We start from the raw sequence: 16,137 nt of genomic DNA on the forward strand, positions 1-16,137 counted from the left end.
TATGAAATTAATATAAAATACTTCGTCTTAATTTACTTTAATTATATTCATTCTCTTCCAATTAGTTGGTCTTGATGCGGCTTAAAAATGAAAATATAATTTACTTATTTTATTTATTTCTTCTATTTTTAAAGGTTATTTTATTTAGAAAATGCTAAGGAACAAGTTGGCCATTTATATGAGAAAAAATATTTCGGCACTTTTATCTTAATTTTGAAGAAAAATAAAGTGGCCCGATTTTGAGCAAAAATATTTTTCACTGCAACTATGTACTTTAATTTATTGTCACTTGCCACCGGTAGGTGGTTGCCTTTTGCCCCCTACCACCATAGTTTACCACACTCTGTCCTTGATCTCCACCAGGCACCCACCATTGCCGGCCACCAACATAATATTAAGAATATCTTCCAAACCACCCCAAAATGGTGCCTATTCGGATGCCAATTAACAATCTTATTGGGACCATTTTGACCATTTCAATGTGTGGAACACAAATGATCATCAAAATATTTTATTTAGTTTAATTTATATTTTTTAATAATACCATAAAAACATTTAATATAAATATGTATTATCATTAACATAATATAATAATTTAATGAACATCAAAGTATAATCATATCGAGATATGAAGAAGCTGTGTAAAATTTTATAAATTTAAATTTTTTGTTTTAAAATTTTGTTATTTTTATATTTATTTAATTTGAATGAAATTCAATTATTTTGTATTATAGATTAAATTATGGTTGGTCATTTAAAGAGAAGCATAAACTTATGTTAAATTTTATAGGGATGAGCAGGAGTCACTATAATTAGAGATATAATACAAAATTAGTATATGCATGAAAAAGTTGGAGTAGTTCCTGTGGAACATAAAATTAGAAAGAGTTGCCTTAGATGATTTGATCATATAAAATATTATTTATGCTCTTAAATTCTTCTTCTTCTACATGTTGGATTTGGTTGGGGGTTTGTCCTCAAATTGAGCAGATTTCATTGACTAGTTAAAACATTGATTGGATACTTGTGACTTGTCAGTTGTATCATCTTATGATATTGATATTATGAGAGGCTAATTTTCCCCTATGGGCATGGCTGGTTGTTAACCTGGGTGTTATTCTTAGATTTCTTGGTGGCTTTGGTATTCTGGTAATCTCACCTATGGTTGGTCTGTGGCTGGTCATAGGGCTGGTGCTTGGGGCTTCCATACCTGAGTCTGATTTTGTTTTATTTTTGTCCTGATTGTTGTTGTTTTCGCTTCTTGTTGTATGTTTGGTTTTATGTTGTTATCTTGCAGTGGCTGTCTGTCTTTGGGTCTTGTAATCTTTTGCTTCTATGAATAAAATTGTTGTTAAAAAAAATCCACCCTCAATTTGGTGTAGGGGTATGGGTTTAATATGTGATTTCATAACAAAAGAATTATTATGCTACATGTACTTATGGATCATTTATGGAACCATTTCTAATTTTTATTTGTTCATTTTAATTTTATTTATGTTTCGATTAGAAATTAAAATAGATTTTTTTTCTTGCTACTATTTAGAAAATAAAATCTGTAAAGGTTTCAACAAATGTGCTTTTTTTTCACGAAAAGAAAATTCATTAAAAAAGAAATGATACAACCAAAGACCCCACAGTGCCACAGTAATAGATTACAAGTAATAAAACAAGAAGCAATGAGATTAAAATAAGGGTGGGAGTCAAAAATGCTGCGCAGACTTGGACCAGCATTGGGTTGTCAGGGAGGGGTTATCCATGAAAGATAGCAAAAACGAAAGCGAGAAGCTACCAAAACAGTACAACGAGCCACCCAGGTTGCCAATCATCCCCGGCCATCCAGGATGCTCGCAGCAGAGCTACTTTCTCATTGTCCATAGCAAAACCGATTGAAAACGGCAACACACATTGTCCACAACCTCCAAACCACAGCAACTAACATCAAAGGGATAAAACCAACCCTCAAAGAAGCCAACAATTGCAAACCAAAGAGATAAACTAAAACAAGTCCCAAGCACAAAATTATTATCTACCACGTCGACCCCTACCCCTACCACGAGAGGTAACCTACTTAACAGGAGGAATAATCTGTAACTCAAAATCAGTTCCAAGTTCTTCATCACTACTAGAAATATCCGGCCCATCCAACCAATCAATTTGTTCAAGACAGGAACTATTCTTTGTAGACTTGAAAAGGCATTTCAATTCTCCATCAGAAATAAGAGAAATAGGAACATCAGTAAAAGGTTCACTGGATGACAGCCGAGGGGCTGAAGGGGCCGAAACATCCCCCAAACTCAAATTCATAGGAGAAACAATAGAGGTTCCGACCTCAAAGACAGGAGAAGACACCTCACAGGCAACCACCAAAGGTTCAATAGAATCCACAGACTGGTTAGTCGGAGCATGCACAACAGCCCCACACGACAAGCTACCAGTACAATTAGTTTGACAATGCAACACTTCCATATCACCAATATTAGGAGCAGAAAAAGAAGAAACCAAGGGCAACTTCTTAGTAGACTCCACCCCACGCACAGGAGAGGCAGACGGGGAGGGGGCCAGAACAACCACCGAGGGACTAGCATTGACCAAAGCCACAGGGCTAGCCACACATGCAACAACCACAATTTCCACAGATTGAATATTCCCACTCTCAACCACATGTAGGGAGGGGGCCAGAACAATAGAAGACAGGCCAGCATCGACCAAAGCCATGATTTGAGCCTCACCAGCAGCAAACAAAACTCCCACATACTCAACATTCACTAAATTAATATCCTCAATCTCCTTAGAAATAATAGGATTCTCCAAAATAGGCAAGACAGACTCCTCAATAACAGGAGGAGATGAAACAACCACACATGGAAGAGGAGAAGCGACCATACCCGAAATCCTAGTCGCATCATCAGACCGATAATGATGAAACAGATGTCCAAAACACTTACAAGAACCACAAAATTGAGGGAAATACTAAAAAACCACTTGCTGAACATAGCCAAACTTCTCGGGCCCTAGCCAAAACATTGTCAGGGAAAGACTTAGTAACATCTAACTCAACCAAAACACCAGCTAGGGATGGCCTAGAGCCAATAGAGGTTGCGGTATCAACTTTCAGGGGTTTGCCAAAGAGCAAACCCAAACCATGAAGAATTCTGGGAGAAAAAAGGTGAGGGCGCAAATGAGGGAAAGAAACCCAAATGGGCACAACCGGCGACTCAACCCCGATATCCACATGAGGCGACCACTTGGTAAGCTTCATAAAGCAGTTAAACACTAAATAGGATCTATGAAAAAACACATGACAGTAATCAAGATCATCTTTTAGTTTTATAAGGACATGCTTCGGATCCAACAAGGTCACAGAAAATTCCCCATTCAAATTGAGGTTAAAGAAAAATTTCCGTATAGAATCCAAAGACGGACATTTAGTCAGGAAGAAACCAACCAACGAAAATTGGAAAGGGGCAGCCATAACCTTGATCTCCTCATCCAATATCCAAAGCTAGGGTAATCCACGAAAGGAGGAAATCCTAAGATAAGGGAAAGAACCAACAAACGAGCCAGATATAACATCTTGAAAAGAGCGATACGAAGAAGAACCCTCTAAAAAACCTGGGTCACAAAGCTTCGGCGGCATGCCGGCACACGCCGGAAAAAGAAATGAGAACAAACCATCAAAATAAAGATCACAACCAGAGAAAAAAGGAAAACTTCCTTGGATGAGTGAAGGGAGACGACGCCAGCAAGGCCCCGGCAAGCACCGCCGGAGAAGGCACGGGCGAAGCCCTAGCAGAAGACACGGTCGGAACTCTACCAAAAGACACGGGCAAGTTACTCGAAAATTAACAAATCTGCTATAAGATATAAAAAATAGTTTCTTCCTTTCATCCACTGATATAATCACACTTGACCACAAGCAAGATTCAAAGACTATGACTTGGACGGATAAATGGAAGCTCATTTTACTTATCTAGTTTATTTTATTTATTTTCAGAGCTTATTATCCAATACAATAAGTGTCATAAATTTATTTGAGAAGTTAGTTGAGAATACTAGCAGTGCACATGACAAAATTAGCCTATTGTAAGACTAATGTAAACAAAGAGTATAATGATATTAGTCATAGTTATACTGAATCAATGAATATTTTAGACATATATTCAAGCAATTAATCTCGACTTATTTCTCATTTTCTTCATCCCTCCATCTCAACTTATATTTTCTTCTTTCTTACCTCGCTTCCTCTTCACTCATGTTTTGGATATGGAAGAAGATCGATATTGATATATCAACAAAAAATTATCTTGATCGAGCACGAATCTCAAAGCAAAATCAAGTTAGAATTTAAAAAAATAATTCGGAGACTATCTCAACTCCGATTTCAGCAAACTTATAGTCGAGCTGAACGTCTTGAAAATACGAATCCAACGACACCAAATTCAACTCAAATCTAGCTCAAATGAGTCCAAATCAAAGACTCAAATAGCATTTGGAAGGTTCAAACCATAATTTGGATAACCAAATGGTTTCCACATGACAAGCTTATAATTGAATCGTGCAGCTCGATGAGACAAATCCAAGGAGCCTAAGATCATAAAATTTTGATATCGTTAAGGCATTCAAATGCCCAATAAACAGTACATGATCAAGGGATTCAACATCAGCCGTCCATTCAAACCACTCCCAGTTTACCCTTGATCTTCCTCTTATTTACTGGTCATGTCACTCTGAGAAAATTATAAATAGACCCTTTATTTCTCTTGAGAGGGGACCAGAGCAAGAGGATTGAAAAAGATAAGGGAAGGAAGAAAAGAAGGAAGAGACTCCTCCTCTACCACCGCCGGACTTTCACCCGGCAACCGAACTGACATCTGAGTTTCATCGGACCACCATCTGACGCCGAACTTCTCTCAGAACCCCCCAAGAAAGAAGGGAAGAGAAGGAAGAAAAGAAGGAAAAGACTCCTCCTCGACCACCGCCGGACTTTCAGCCGATCCGTCTCCCGCTGACTATAGCCCCACGCCTGCCGACCAACTATGAATCTTCATACAATGCTAAGACGTTAAACATTATATTTCTCTACCACAACGAATGCTCCAGGATGCAACATATATATCCATATATATATATATATATATATATATATATCCTCCTTCCTATAATAAGCCCTTCTAAAACAACATCATTTTGAAATAATTTAATTTTCTTTTATTTAGCAAAATTTCAAAGGTATTATTAATTTGCATCTGTCAAACTATAATTCATTTATTTTTATAAAGAGATTTAAAGATATGCTATAATTGAACTATAGCAAAAGCAAATTAATTAGAATGTTATTATATATTTATGCTCTAAAATTCTTCTTATTGTTGTTGGATTTGGTTAGGGGGTTTGTATCAGCTACGTTAGCGTCGATGTCGGCGTCATCACCGGCTTTGACGTCAACATTGGCGTCATCGATGGTTGGGGAAGAGGAGGCTGGGAAGGAGGGCGATTGCGAGCGGAGGAGATTGAGAGGTCAGGACAATAGAGCTTGGGCTTGTTTCCGATTGATTCGTGCGTATAGAATAGGTTGATTCCTATTTAATAACGCAAAGAAGCAGTTTATGACCGATGCAGTAGCAGGTCTATGACAGCGATTTTAATTTGCTGCTAATAAATGCTGTGAAAATCTCACATTTCTTCATTGAAATTGATGTTTGATAATAGAATCATCTTTTGACCTTAGCAATTCTTTTAGAAGCTTCTAGAAAATACTAAAAACTAATTTTATGGGCCTGAATTAATACTGATAAATCCTAAATTTATGTACATGATTCAATCCTAAATAAGATGAATTAAAATGTGTATATCAATGTCTTAAACTACAGCATAACATACCCAAGTCCACTGAATTGCTTTGAATAGCTCTTGGATTACGCCGGAGAAGCTTCACGGTCTTGGGTTCGAGCGGGAGGTTGAAGACGCAATCCTGGCCGTTGATTCGGATCAACGGTTCAGATTAGATCCCACGGTTCCGGAGCACCGTTAATCGTGGCCATCCGATCCTCCATCCGATGGCTACGGTCAACCCGATCGTTACGCGGTCAGTGCCAATGATTGCCCCGCCAATCGTGACGCGCCGCGTGTAAAGCGCGGCTGACTGTGTAATGGCCGGATTAAAAATTTCAAAAAATTCACAAGAACTTCAAAAATTCATATCTCTCTGCACACTTGACCAAATTAGGTGTTCTTAGGCTCATTGGAAAGGTCTCAGAGAGACCTATAAAAGCCTTATGGTCTCAGCTCCTGGTTGCATCTGTGTTGAGCTTAATTTTAGTAATAGTTTTTTCTGAATTATTGCATTTATGGATTTTAGTTAATTCCCCAAGACTTGAGACTTTGGGAGATTGAATTTTGGCATGTCTTTGATATGTCCAAATTTTATCCCCCCTGTTTGAGATGTTTAAGGGCTTCAATTTTTAATTTTAGATTCAAGGGTCATGGTTTGACCCTTAAATCCAAATTGAAATTGTGACCTATCCAATGGGATTTAGGGTCTGATTTTTTGTGTGATGATGATGTGTAGTATTGGGAGTTTAAGGCCATTGATTTTTCCCCAATCCAAGCTTAGGATAGCTCCCTAGGAATTTTTGAAGGTGCTTAGAGTTCACCTTAGGTGGCTTGGTTAGTCACCTTAGGGTATTCCACTTGAGCCCAAATTTGGTGAGTTTAGGCCTTGGGATTAGGTGATGCCATGGCCTAAATTTCATCAGGTTTGGAGCTCATTTGGTTCACCAAATAGGAGCCACAATAATCCCCCCTTAGAATTAGCCTTTAACCCTAATAAAATTTTAATAAATTATTTTAATTCCCAAAATTTCCTAAAATACTTTTGATTGACCTCAATTGACCCCCTTAATCAGTGAAAATTAAAATCACTTGAGTTTGTCTTTTAAATCTATTTTAATTTAATTTTAAGTTAAAAATAATGTTTAATACATATTAATTAATTAAAAAATATTAAAAAAATCCCAAAAAATATTTAAACACTTGTTGATCTCTCCTTAGATCATTTCTGATCTTTGGGGTTGATTTCAAGAAGTTTGAGACTCATTTGGGTTCAAATCATTAAAAGATCCCTTAATTGGAACAATTTAATAATTCCAATAAATGCCCAAACTTCTAAAATTCATAACTAATTATAGAAAATTTCAAATCAAACAAACTCAGTGGCTAATGACTCTAATTAAAATCTAGTATTTTCCAAAATTCTTAAACCCCCAAAATCTAGTCAAAAATCAACATTTTGGTCAACTATAGGTCAAAACCAGGTCAAAACATCTAAAAATCATAACTTTTGATAGAAAACTCCAAATTGAGTGTGCCACCTGTCTAACAACTCATAATTAGGTCTAGTATTTATTAAAAATCTGAAACCTTTAAGATTAATTCTAATTTTAAAATTCAAAATTTGACCCCTTAGTTAACATATCCAGATACTCTCTAAAACTCATTAACTCCCCCAAATTCCAGAATTTTCTTAATAGGTTAATAAAATCCTCAACCAATCCATTAAAATCAGTAAACAAATCTCTTTAATATTAGTCTATGCCCCCTTAATTCTAACAAATCTAAAGTAACTTAATCAACCCCGATTACTACTGGGTAACCCAGGCCTACGAAGCTACTAGCTTAGCCCCAAGGAAGGTGAAATAAACTTCACGGCCTTGGTGTGAAAAAAAGGTAGTAATTAATCAAATTTTAAAATATATTTAATTAAAAATCTTAATCTATTAATACTTAAACGTTAATTTAAATCCCCTTTTAAGCCTTAACAAACTCAGAATTTTTAGATAACTCCTAACTAATCACCCAACTTAGGATCTACCCCAGCCACATGACCTTTTACACACACTTTAGATGATGTGCTAGGATAACCAACTCTAGATCTAGGTTTAACCGGTGTTTACTTTACTGCTGTGTGCTGGATTTTTTGTAGTTTTTACTGCATGTTGTGGATGAAATTGCTTTGCTGTGTCTGTTTACTTTTCTGCACTCTTTGGATGAATTGATGTGTTTGGAGACTAGATTACCCTTAGGTTAGGTACGATCTGGATGTTCACATAGTTTTCTGCAGGTGGCCACGCTCATGCAGGGCAATAAAAGGGGGGCTAAGTTAATAATAAATATCAATTACTATAAATGCTTGCACAGATGCTTCAGCTACTAAGGACCCCAAATAAAAGAGCGTGGCCAGTGTGTTTACTTTCTTTTCTGCATATATATAACTGCTTGGGAACAATTGCTTTTTATTTATTAAACTGCTTAGGATAACCCTGCAGGTGAGTCTAGATTTTATTTTCATATAAATGTAATTTGTGTAATTATCAAGTGTTGTGAAAGTTAGTTTTGAGTTGGGATATATAGGTCCAAAGTTTGGACTCTGAAGAGAACAGGATGCCCCTTAGGGGAGTACTCCTTTTCTATTTGGAGATCCAAATTTGGACCATACTTCTTCCCTATCCAAAGAGGAAAGAGTGGCCTTCCCCTTAAAGGAAGTGCCCTCTTCTCCATTTGGATAGTCTACTACAAAGAACCCAAGGAGCTTGAAGAAAAAGGAGCCCAAGGAAGAACAAGATTGAAGACTTGAAGATTGAGAATATCCCACTCAAAACTACTTGCGTCATTACTAGGTTTAGAATCTAGGTTGTTGTCAGTGGTGCCCGGCCACTTTACTTTATGTAAATTTCTGGTTTGTAATACGTAAGGCAACTTTATCTATGAACATTTATTAATTAATTCACTTATATTTGATGATTGCCTCTTAGATTGCATTCTTTTCTTAGTTTTTTGGCATTTGTGTGCCGCTTTTGTTTTTGCCTGGACTCGTGAGGCTCGTGAGGGTGTGAAAAATTTTTATATTCATAACCTTAAAGTCTAAAATTTTAGTGAGTTTAAATAACATAAAAAGATAACGAATTTAGGGAATTAGCCGGGGATCGACCCCGGGGTCGCATGCATATTTATGCATTACTCTTCCCTTATTTTAGACCCTTCCCCGCCTGCGGGTAGAGTCCGGATAGTCTGACCTATGAGGACGAGGTGCCGGACCTGGGGAAGCCTAGTCTTCTAAAAAATTATTTTCTAAGCCTATTTTTAAAATTTCAAGCATACTTGATTTGAGGTTGTCAACCAGCATGCATTTCATTAGATACAAATTAAAAGAGTCAAAATTTTAATTGCATTAGTCCTTAGCATTTTGCACCGAACATAAGTCAAGGGGGATCAATTAGGGAAATCTCTAGATGTCGGCCCCAACTCTCCAAAACCTTAAATATAACGTCCCTACCACTCTTTCATAAAAGACCAGACTCATGTATTTTAAATAGATTAGGTGGTTAGCTGGCTCCCCAATCCAGGCCGGGGTAAGTCCAGACCTTGCAACTCATTAGTTAGGATCGAACGACTGTGGTCCAGTGTCCAAAATAGATTTAGGATCCGGGGCAGATCTTTGATTATAAGACCCCAAATTTCGGGAATATAATCCCAAATTTCTAATAAAATGCTCAACTCAAATTAAATCTTCTTTCAATCCTAAAATATAAAGCCCAACACTTAGATTAAGTTGGGACACTTCCGGATGGTTATGGAATCTCAAAGTGTCCCCTACTCTTCTCCATTTGATTTTGTTAATAACTGCTCAATTTTAATCCATTCCCTTTTGAGTTTCCAAAATTCACTTCTCTTTTTGATATCACTCCTAGAAAATCTAACAAAATTCTGCCACCATTTTAATCGGGAGTTTTTGTAGGAGATTCTATCTACCTACGATATAATTAAATACGAGGGCTTGCGCTCGTAGGAGATTTGGAACCACACATGCACCTGATTTTAAAATTGATTTTTTCCAAAACCCCATTAGATTTCTTTGGGAAGAAGATAAAAAATGATTGTCGTTATTACATTAGGAGGATTATCATCGAGTGTTGTTATCTCCCTTCTGGGAGATACATCCTCTCTGATAAGACTCTGAATGTGAATTCGACGATCATATTTCTTAAGTATTATAATTGGATATTTAGTCAAATTTCATTATGTTCCCTCGGGATCATATGAAATTTTTCTTTAAAATCTGATCATAATATTTAAGGTGAGTTCCATAATTCTAAGTCTGAACACTGCTACAAAATTTTATTTTCATCCTCCAAGGTGATATAATTTTTCTAACGGGTCGATTCGACTTTAGAATTAGAATTGAATCTAAATTTTAAATCCCCAAAGAAAACTAATATTTTCAAAACACGTTTTCCAAAAATTCCACCAACATAGGTCTATCCATTTTCTTCATAATCCTCTTACAGTAGTTTTATGAACTCAGCTAATGGTATTATTTATCCTTCATTGCATGTGTTCTAATTAATTAAAGCCTTTTTTAGAACATTTCTTTTTCAATGGATGTCACTCTAATCTCTAATAACTTCATATAGTTTAGATGAAGTGCATGATTTTTTTTAACATCGATTCACGCCATAGCCCATAATGATGATGCACATCGTTAACATTTATTTTAAAACGTAACCCTATCATCAAGATTTATGTTAGACTTTTTTTTTTGTCTCATCTCCTCATCAGCACATATTATATACTCGAAATGGCTAGTTCAGCGATGGTTTCTCTCTCAGTCCCTTTGGGGTGTGCAAGGGCTTCACCCTAGCAGCCTCTTATGGCTCTATCTAGCACCTGGATGTGTCATTTTGCTCTGCCTCTCTCGTTTGACGGTGCTCCTCGCATGCTTCAGGGAAGTTCCTTCTTCTCTTATTTTCTGATTTCGCTGTTGTTTGTTATCTGTTTGGATTTATGGAACATCCTCATTTTAGAGATCCTGGTTTTTTGAATGCATCTTCCTCTCTTTATTTTAAAGATGCTTTATCTGGTGTGTCTTCTTCTTCCATCTCTTTTCCCGACCTTAATGTTTCTTCCCATCTGGGTGGGCCGGCCTTCTGGATTTTGGAAGCGGAAATCCTTTCTCTTGTTGTTCCTTTCGAATTCGCTATAGTTGGTAAATTCCTTGGTCGATGGCCATGTCTTGATGTTATTAGGAATTTCTTCTTCAATCTCAAACTTAATGGTGATTGTTTTGTTACTTTTCTTAACCAACGGAATGTGTTGATTAAACTCTTTAACAATATGGATTATTGTAGGGTTTTTGCTCATAGGTCTTATTTTGTGAGTAATTGCTATATGAAATTGGTTAAGTGACTACTTCCCTAGACATTGAGGTTGAATAGTCTGTCATCCCTATTTGGATCTCATTTCCTAATCTTCGGCCTCACCGTTTCGCTCTGCATATTCTTAATGGCCTTGGCTCCATTTTTGGTAAACCCTTAAAGATTGACAATGCGACCTCCTCTAGGTCGCATCTGTCTGTTGCTCGTGTTTAGGTTGAAATGGATGTTTCCAAACAATATCCTAATAAAATTTGGATTGGCCCAAATAATATAGGTTACTTGCAATATGTGATTTTGGAAGATTTTCTTGAGTATTGTGCGCTTTGCTATTCTTTGGGTCCTTCGAAGGTTGATTATCGAATTTTGCATCATCACCTTGGCTCTTCTGCTTTGCCTCCGCCTACTTTTAAAGTTAATAATATATTGTGTGTGGGTGGGAAAGTCGTTCGTGTGCTTCCTGGCCTTGCGGAGGTTTCGTCTGATCCTGTGGTTGTGGCCCCTGTTGGCCTTGTTTGTGAGGACTCTGGTTTGAATGAATTAGCTGTGGAGTTGGATATTGTTGTGTCGGTTGAGGCCAAAAATTTAGAGCTGAAGGTGGTATCTAATATGTGTTGGTTTCAGTTTCTCCTTTGAAGGGTGACGAGATTATTGCGCCTAATCCTAATGTTGATGCGGTTGATGAACCTCGCAATTGCTTAACTAATCAGGTAGTTTGTACTAGTGATATTCATGTTCCTATTGGAGACGTTAATGAGGGTGTTATTTCTCTGTCTGTTGACTCTGGGGATGACTCTCCTGCATGGGTCAAGGGGTGATCATTTTTCGGAGGGACTGGATTCTTCTGATGTTATGTGTATTGGGGTAGAGTCTTATTGTGCTAGGGGACATTTGGTGGATGCTCCTCTAACTGTTGTCTCTAGTACTGGCTTGCTGGCTCATCTTGCAGGTGGTAGCGCTTTGGAGCAATGTGATTAGTTAGATCTTAATGAGGGTTTTTATTCAAACGGTGGGGAGGAGACGAATGAGTTAGCTTTGGGTGATCTTCTAATTGCAGATGATTGCTTTCTTAAAAAGAATGATAAGTCTAGATATCGTAAGGCCAAAAAGAAATGATCTTTCTTTTGGGTCTTTGCCTGGCTTTGGCTTTGTTGGGTATTTTGGATTTGCTTTAAGTGAAGTCAAGGTCATCCCAACAAATCATAGCATTATTGGAGGCTTAATATTTGAATATGATCAACTTGAAGCATATTCAAAATTCTTTTCATTAAAGTCTCACTCAAAAATTTAAATTTTATCCAAATGGGCAAATTTTATTGGAGACATAAAAAGCGAGACTTACAATTATTGAAAGTTCAGAAGAAAGATTCCATCTTCATACCACAAAACATTCATTTGAATATTAAGCATGAAGCAACCTTTTTTTTTCTTTTTAATTTTATATTATGCAATTTTTACGTGCATCTTTTCCTTATTAACTATGTATCTTGGACTCAGCACAGAATATTTTCTTTCTGATTTTGGCGCCAATAGTCACAATTGCACGGCTTCAATGAATTGGACTTGTGGAATATAAATGAATAAAATATTATATTTAATTTTATTTATATTTTTATTACACCATAATAATATTTAATTAAAATTGTTATTATAGTTAACATAAAATTAATATATGATAAATTTCAAAAGATAATTATATCGAGATCAATATATTAGAAGCGGTGTTCAATTTTGTAATATTCAAAATTTTTGTTTTAAAAAATATTGATAGAACTGAAGTCAATGTCTTTGTTGGTCCTCATACCTGTCAATATTGGACCCGACCCGAAAACTCGACCCAAAAATTTCGGGTTTGGGTGGACCCGAACTCGAAGCAGGTCGGGTTTGGGTCTGAAAAATCAACCCGTTTACAAAACTGGGTCGGGTTCGGGTTGACCCGGGAACCCAAAATGACCTGAAATCTCGTCTGCCCGAGTCTGCCCAGCTGCCCTGCCTGCCCCACGTCACATCGAGTTGCATGGCACTTGCAGCCTGCTGTCGAAGTGTCGCGTCGCAACTCCGTGTCTACGCTTGCCCGCGTGCCCCACTTGCCCCACGCTGCAATGAATCTGACTGCACCAGCGCATCGCACCACACCACTACACTGAATTACGTGACCTGCCTGAGTCGCAATCAACCCGCCAGTACCATCGTCGCTGCACCGCACCGTTGCCGCTACCCCGGGCGTGAGAAATTGAAATAAACGAACCCGAATAGTACCAGGTCAGTTCTGAGTCCGACCCATGACCCGAAATTGACACCCCTATTGGTCCTTTCATGATTTTGTTTTAGTTTCCTATTATCATCTACATTATTGGAGGTCTAATGAAAGACCTCTGAATTGACTTGGCCTATGCTAATAACTGAAAATCCATTATTTCATCTTCTCTTAATAATCTCCAATCCACATTAAAGCTTCATTGATTCTTAAGCTAAGGGTTTGGAAATGGAAGGAACAACTTCTTCGATCGTCTCCAATCTATTGTCTTCCTTGGAAAGGTTATCTCAGTTTATGCCTATCTTTAGTTCAATAGCTGCATCTTCCTCTTCATCCATAGCACAAGAAGATGTAATTGATGCTGAAGTTAATTCGATCAAAAAAAGATTAATGGAGGATTTGAGCCGATTGTCGAGGATGTTGCATAGAATTAAGGCAGTCCTTTATGACGCCGAGGAGAGGGAGATCTATGATAAGGCTATCCAGCTCTGGCTCAGTGAGCTTAGAGAAGTTGCTTATGATGCTGAAGATATCTTAGATCAATATGATTATTAAGTCATCAAAGCCCAATTGTAAGGAATGAGAGCTGCAGCTGAGGCAAAGCCTTCTCTAAAGTGGAAACAAGTGGATGATGATGATATTTATGGCTATCAGGTAGGTCTTCTACACCTCAATTCAATTAAACTTCTAGTTATTAGAAATTGAGTGGATATGTTTATCAATATGTTGATCATGCATGAAAAATATGATCAGGTATCACTACCTCCCTCAAATTCAATTAAAATTCCCATTTCTTGCAACATGGCCATGAGGATCATTGAAATCATAAAGAAATTTGATGAGATTGCACATGATAGAAAAGCGCTTTATCTTAGAGGAGAAGATGCACCTTGGAAGCCTCGTTTCAATGATGTTATGAAGAGGCCAAAAAGTAGTTCTCTTGTGCTTGAATCTGATGTTTTTGGAAGGGAGGAGGAAAAGAGAAAGATAATTCATTTGCTAATGTCTCATTCAAAGAAGGAGAGCATTGTAATTCCCATTGTTGGCATGGGGGGTGTGGGAAAGACGACACTTGCTCAACTTGTATATATAAAATGATCCTGAGGTATGCTAGCATTTTAGTCCAAAGGTTTGGGTTTGTGTCTCCGAACAATTTGATGTTCTGAGAATAACAAAAGAAATTGTGTCATCCATTGTGGATTCATCCAAGTACAAAGATAATTATAACTTGAATTACCTTCAATGCAAACTCAAGGATGCATTATTAAATAAAAAATCTCTTCTTATTCTTGACGATGTTTGGAATGAGAGAGCAGATATATGGGAGGCCCTACAAGCCCCCTTTTCTAGTTTTGGAGTGGGAAAAATTATTATAACAACTCGTTCTATGTCAGTTGCTCACATCATGCAAACGGCATCCCCACTTCAGCTTGAATGCTTGCATAAAGAGAAGTCATGGTTATTGTTCCAAAGACATGCTTTCTATGGTTGGGAGCTTGATCAACAACTGGATTTTGAACAACTTGGGAGGAGAATTGCTAAGAAATGTGGTGGATTACCATTGTCTTTAAAAGTTATTGGGGGATTTCTACGAAATGAATTTAAGGAGCAAACATGGAAGGATGTGTTAAACAATAATTTATGGGATCCCAAAGAAATTATTTTGTCTGCACTAAGAATAAGCTACAATCACTTGCCATCATATCTTAAACCATGCTTTCTCTATGCATCTCTATTCCCAAAGGATCATTACTTTAAGAAACTAGAATTGATAAGAATGTGGATTGGTCAAGGTTACATTCAGCTTACATAAAGAAAAAGTTTATTGGAAGATATTGCAGTTGAATACTTTGATGACTTGGTGAGCAGGTCATTCTTTCAAGGCTCAACACGTGAAGGATTCGTTTTGCATGATATGGTGCATGATTTAGCTCAAACTACAACTAGAAATGAGATATGTTCTTCATTAGATTTTGATGAATTGAAGAACATCCCCAAAGATGCAAAGCATATATTCATAGAAGACGCAATGGTTGATCAAATTCTTCAACTTGAGAATATAAGAACAATTTACATTTATGGATTACATTACATCAAAATAGTTGTTCTAAGATTGTATTCTCTCATATGGGCTGCTTGCGTGTTTTGAGATTTCATGCACCTTTTTTTGAATGCAGCTCTGAATGTATAGATTCGATTGGTTACCTGCAACAACTCCGTTATCTCTATATATATGCATGGGAAATCCATATGGCAGAGAACTCATTATGTAGCCTTTACAAGTTACAAACACTAATACTCCAATCAAATTATATAAATATGCTACCCCATGCAATGGGAAAACTTATCAACTTACGCCACTTGATGATTAGTGCAAGCAACAATCAAGCACTGGTGCGGAAATCATATTTCGGGAGTAAAAATATCCTTTCTTCTAGTTTTAATGAGGTAAGAAATGAATTGTTTGCATCAACATATCACGTAAGAAGAGATGGCCCATATTCTAGTATTAGATGGTTGAAAATCCTAACAAATTTTTACAAAGAAGTCTAAAGCTTTATGGGCTTGAAAATGTGATCGATCATGAAGATGCAAAAAGTGCCAATTTGCAAAATAAGCCATTTGTCGAGAGCCTAACACTTATATGGAATTGTCATGAATATGTTGAATGTG

At 37.0% G+C, this 16,137-nt stretch overlaps 1 protein-coding gene across 1 annotated transcript; it reads left to right on the top strand.

The window, feature by feature from the left end:
- The first annotated feature begins 13,692 nt into the window (after positions 1-13,692).
- Positions 13,693-15,277, top strand: LOC110115533 (putative disease resistance protein RGA1). Its single transcript, XM_028700272.1, has 4 exons — positions 13,693-14,014; positions 14,057-14,118; positions 14,218-14,547; positions 14,720-15,277. The coding sequence occupies exons 1-4, from the start codon at positions 13,693-13,695 to the stop codon at positions 15,275-15,277; spliced, it is 1,272 nt and encodes a 423-aa protein (XP_028556105.1).
- Positions 15,278-16,137: the final 860 nt, after the last annotated feature.

Source organism: Dendrobium catenatum, unplaced genomic scaffold (assembly GCF_001605985.2).
Source record: "Dendrobium catenatum unplaced genomic scaffold, ASM160598v2 fragScaff_scaffold_1481, whole genome shotgun sequence".
NCBI classification, from domain to species: domain Eukaryota; kingdom Viridiplantae; phylum Streptophyta; class Magnoliopsida; order Asparagales; family Orchidaceae; genus Dendrobium; species Dendrobium catenatum.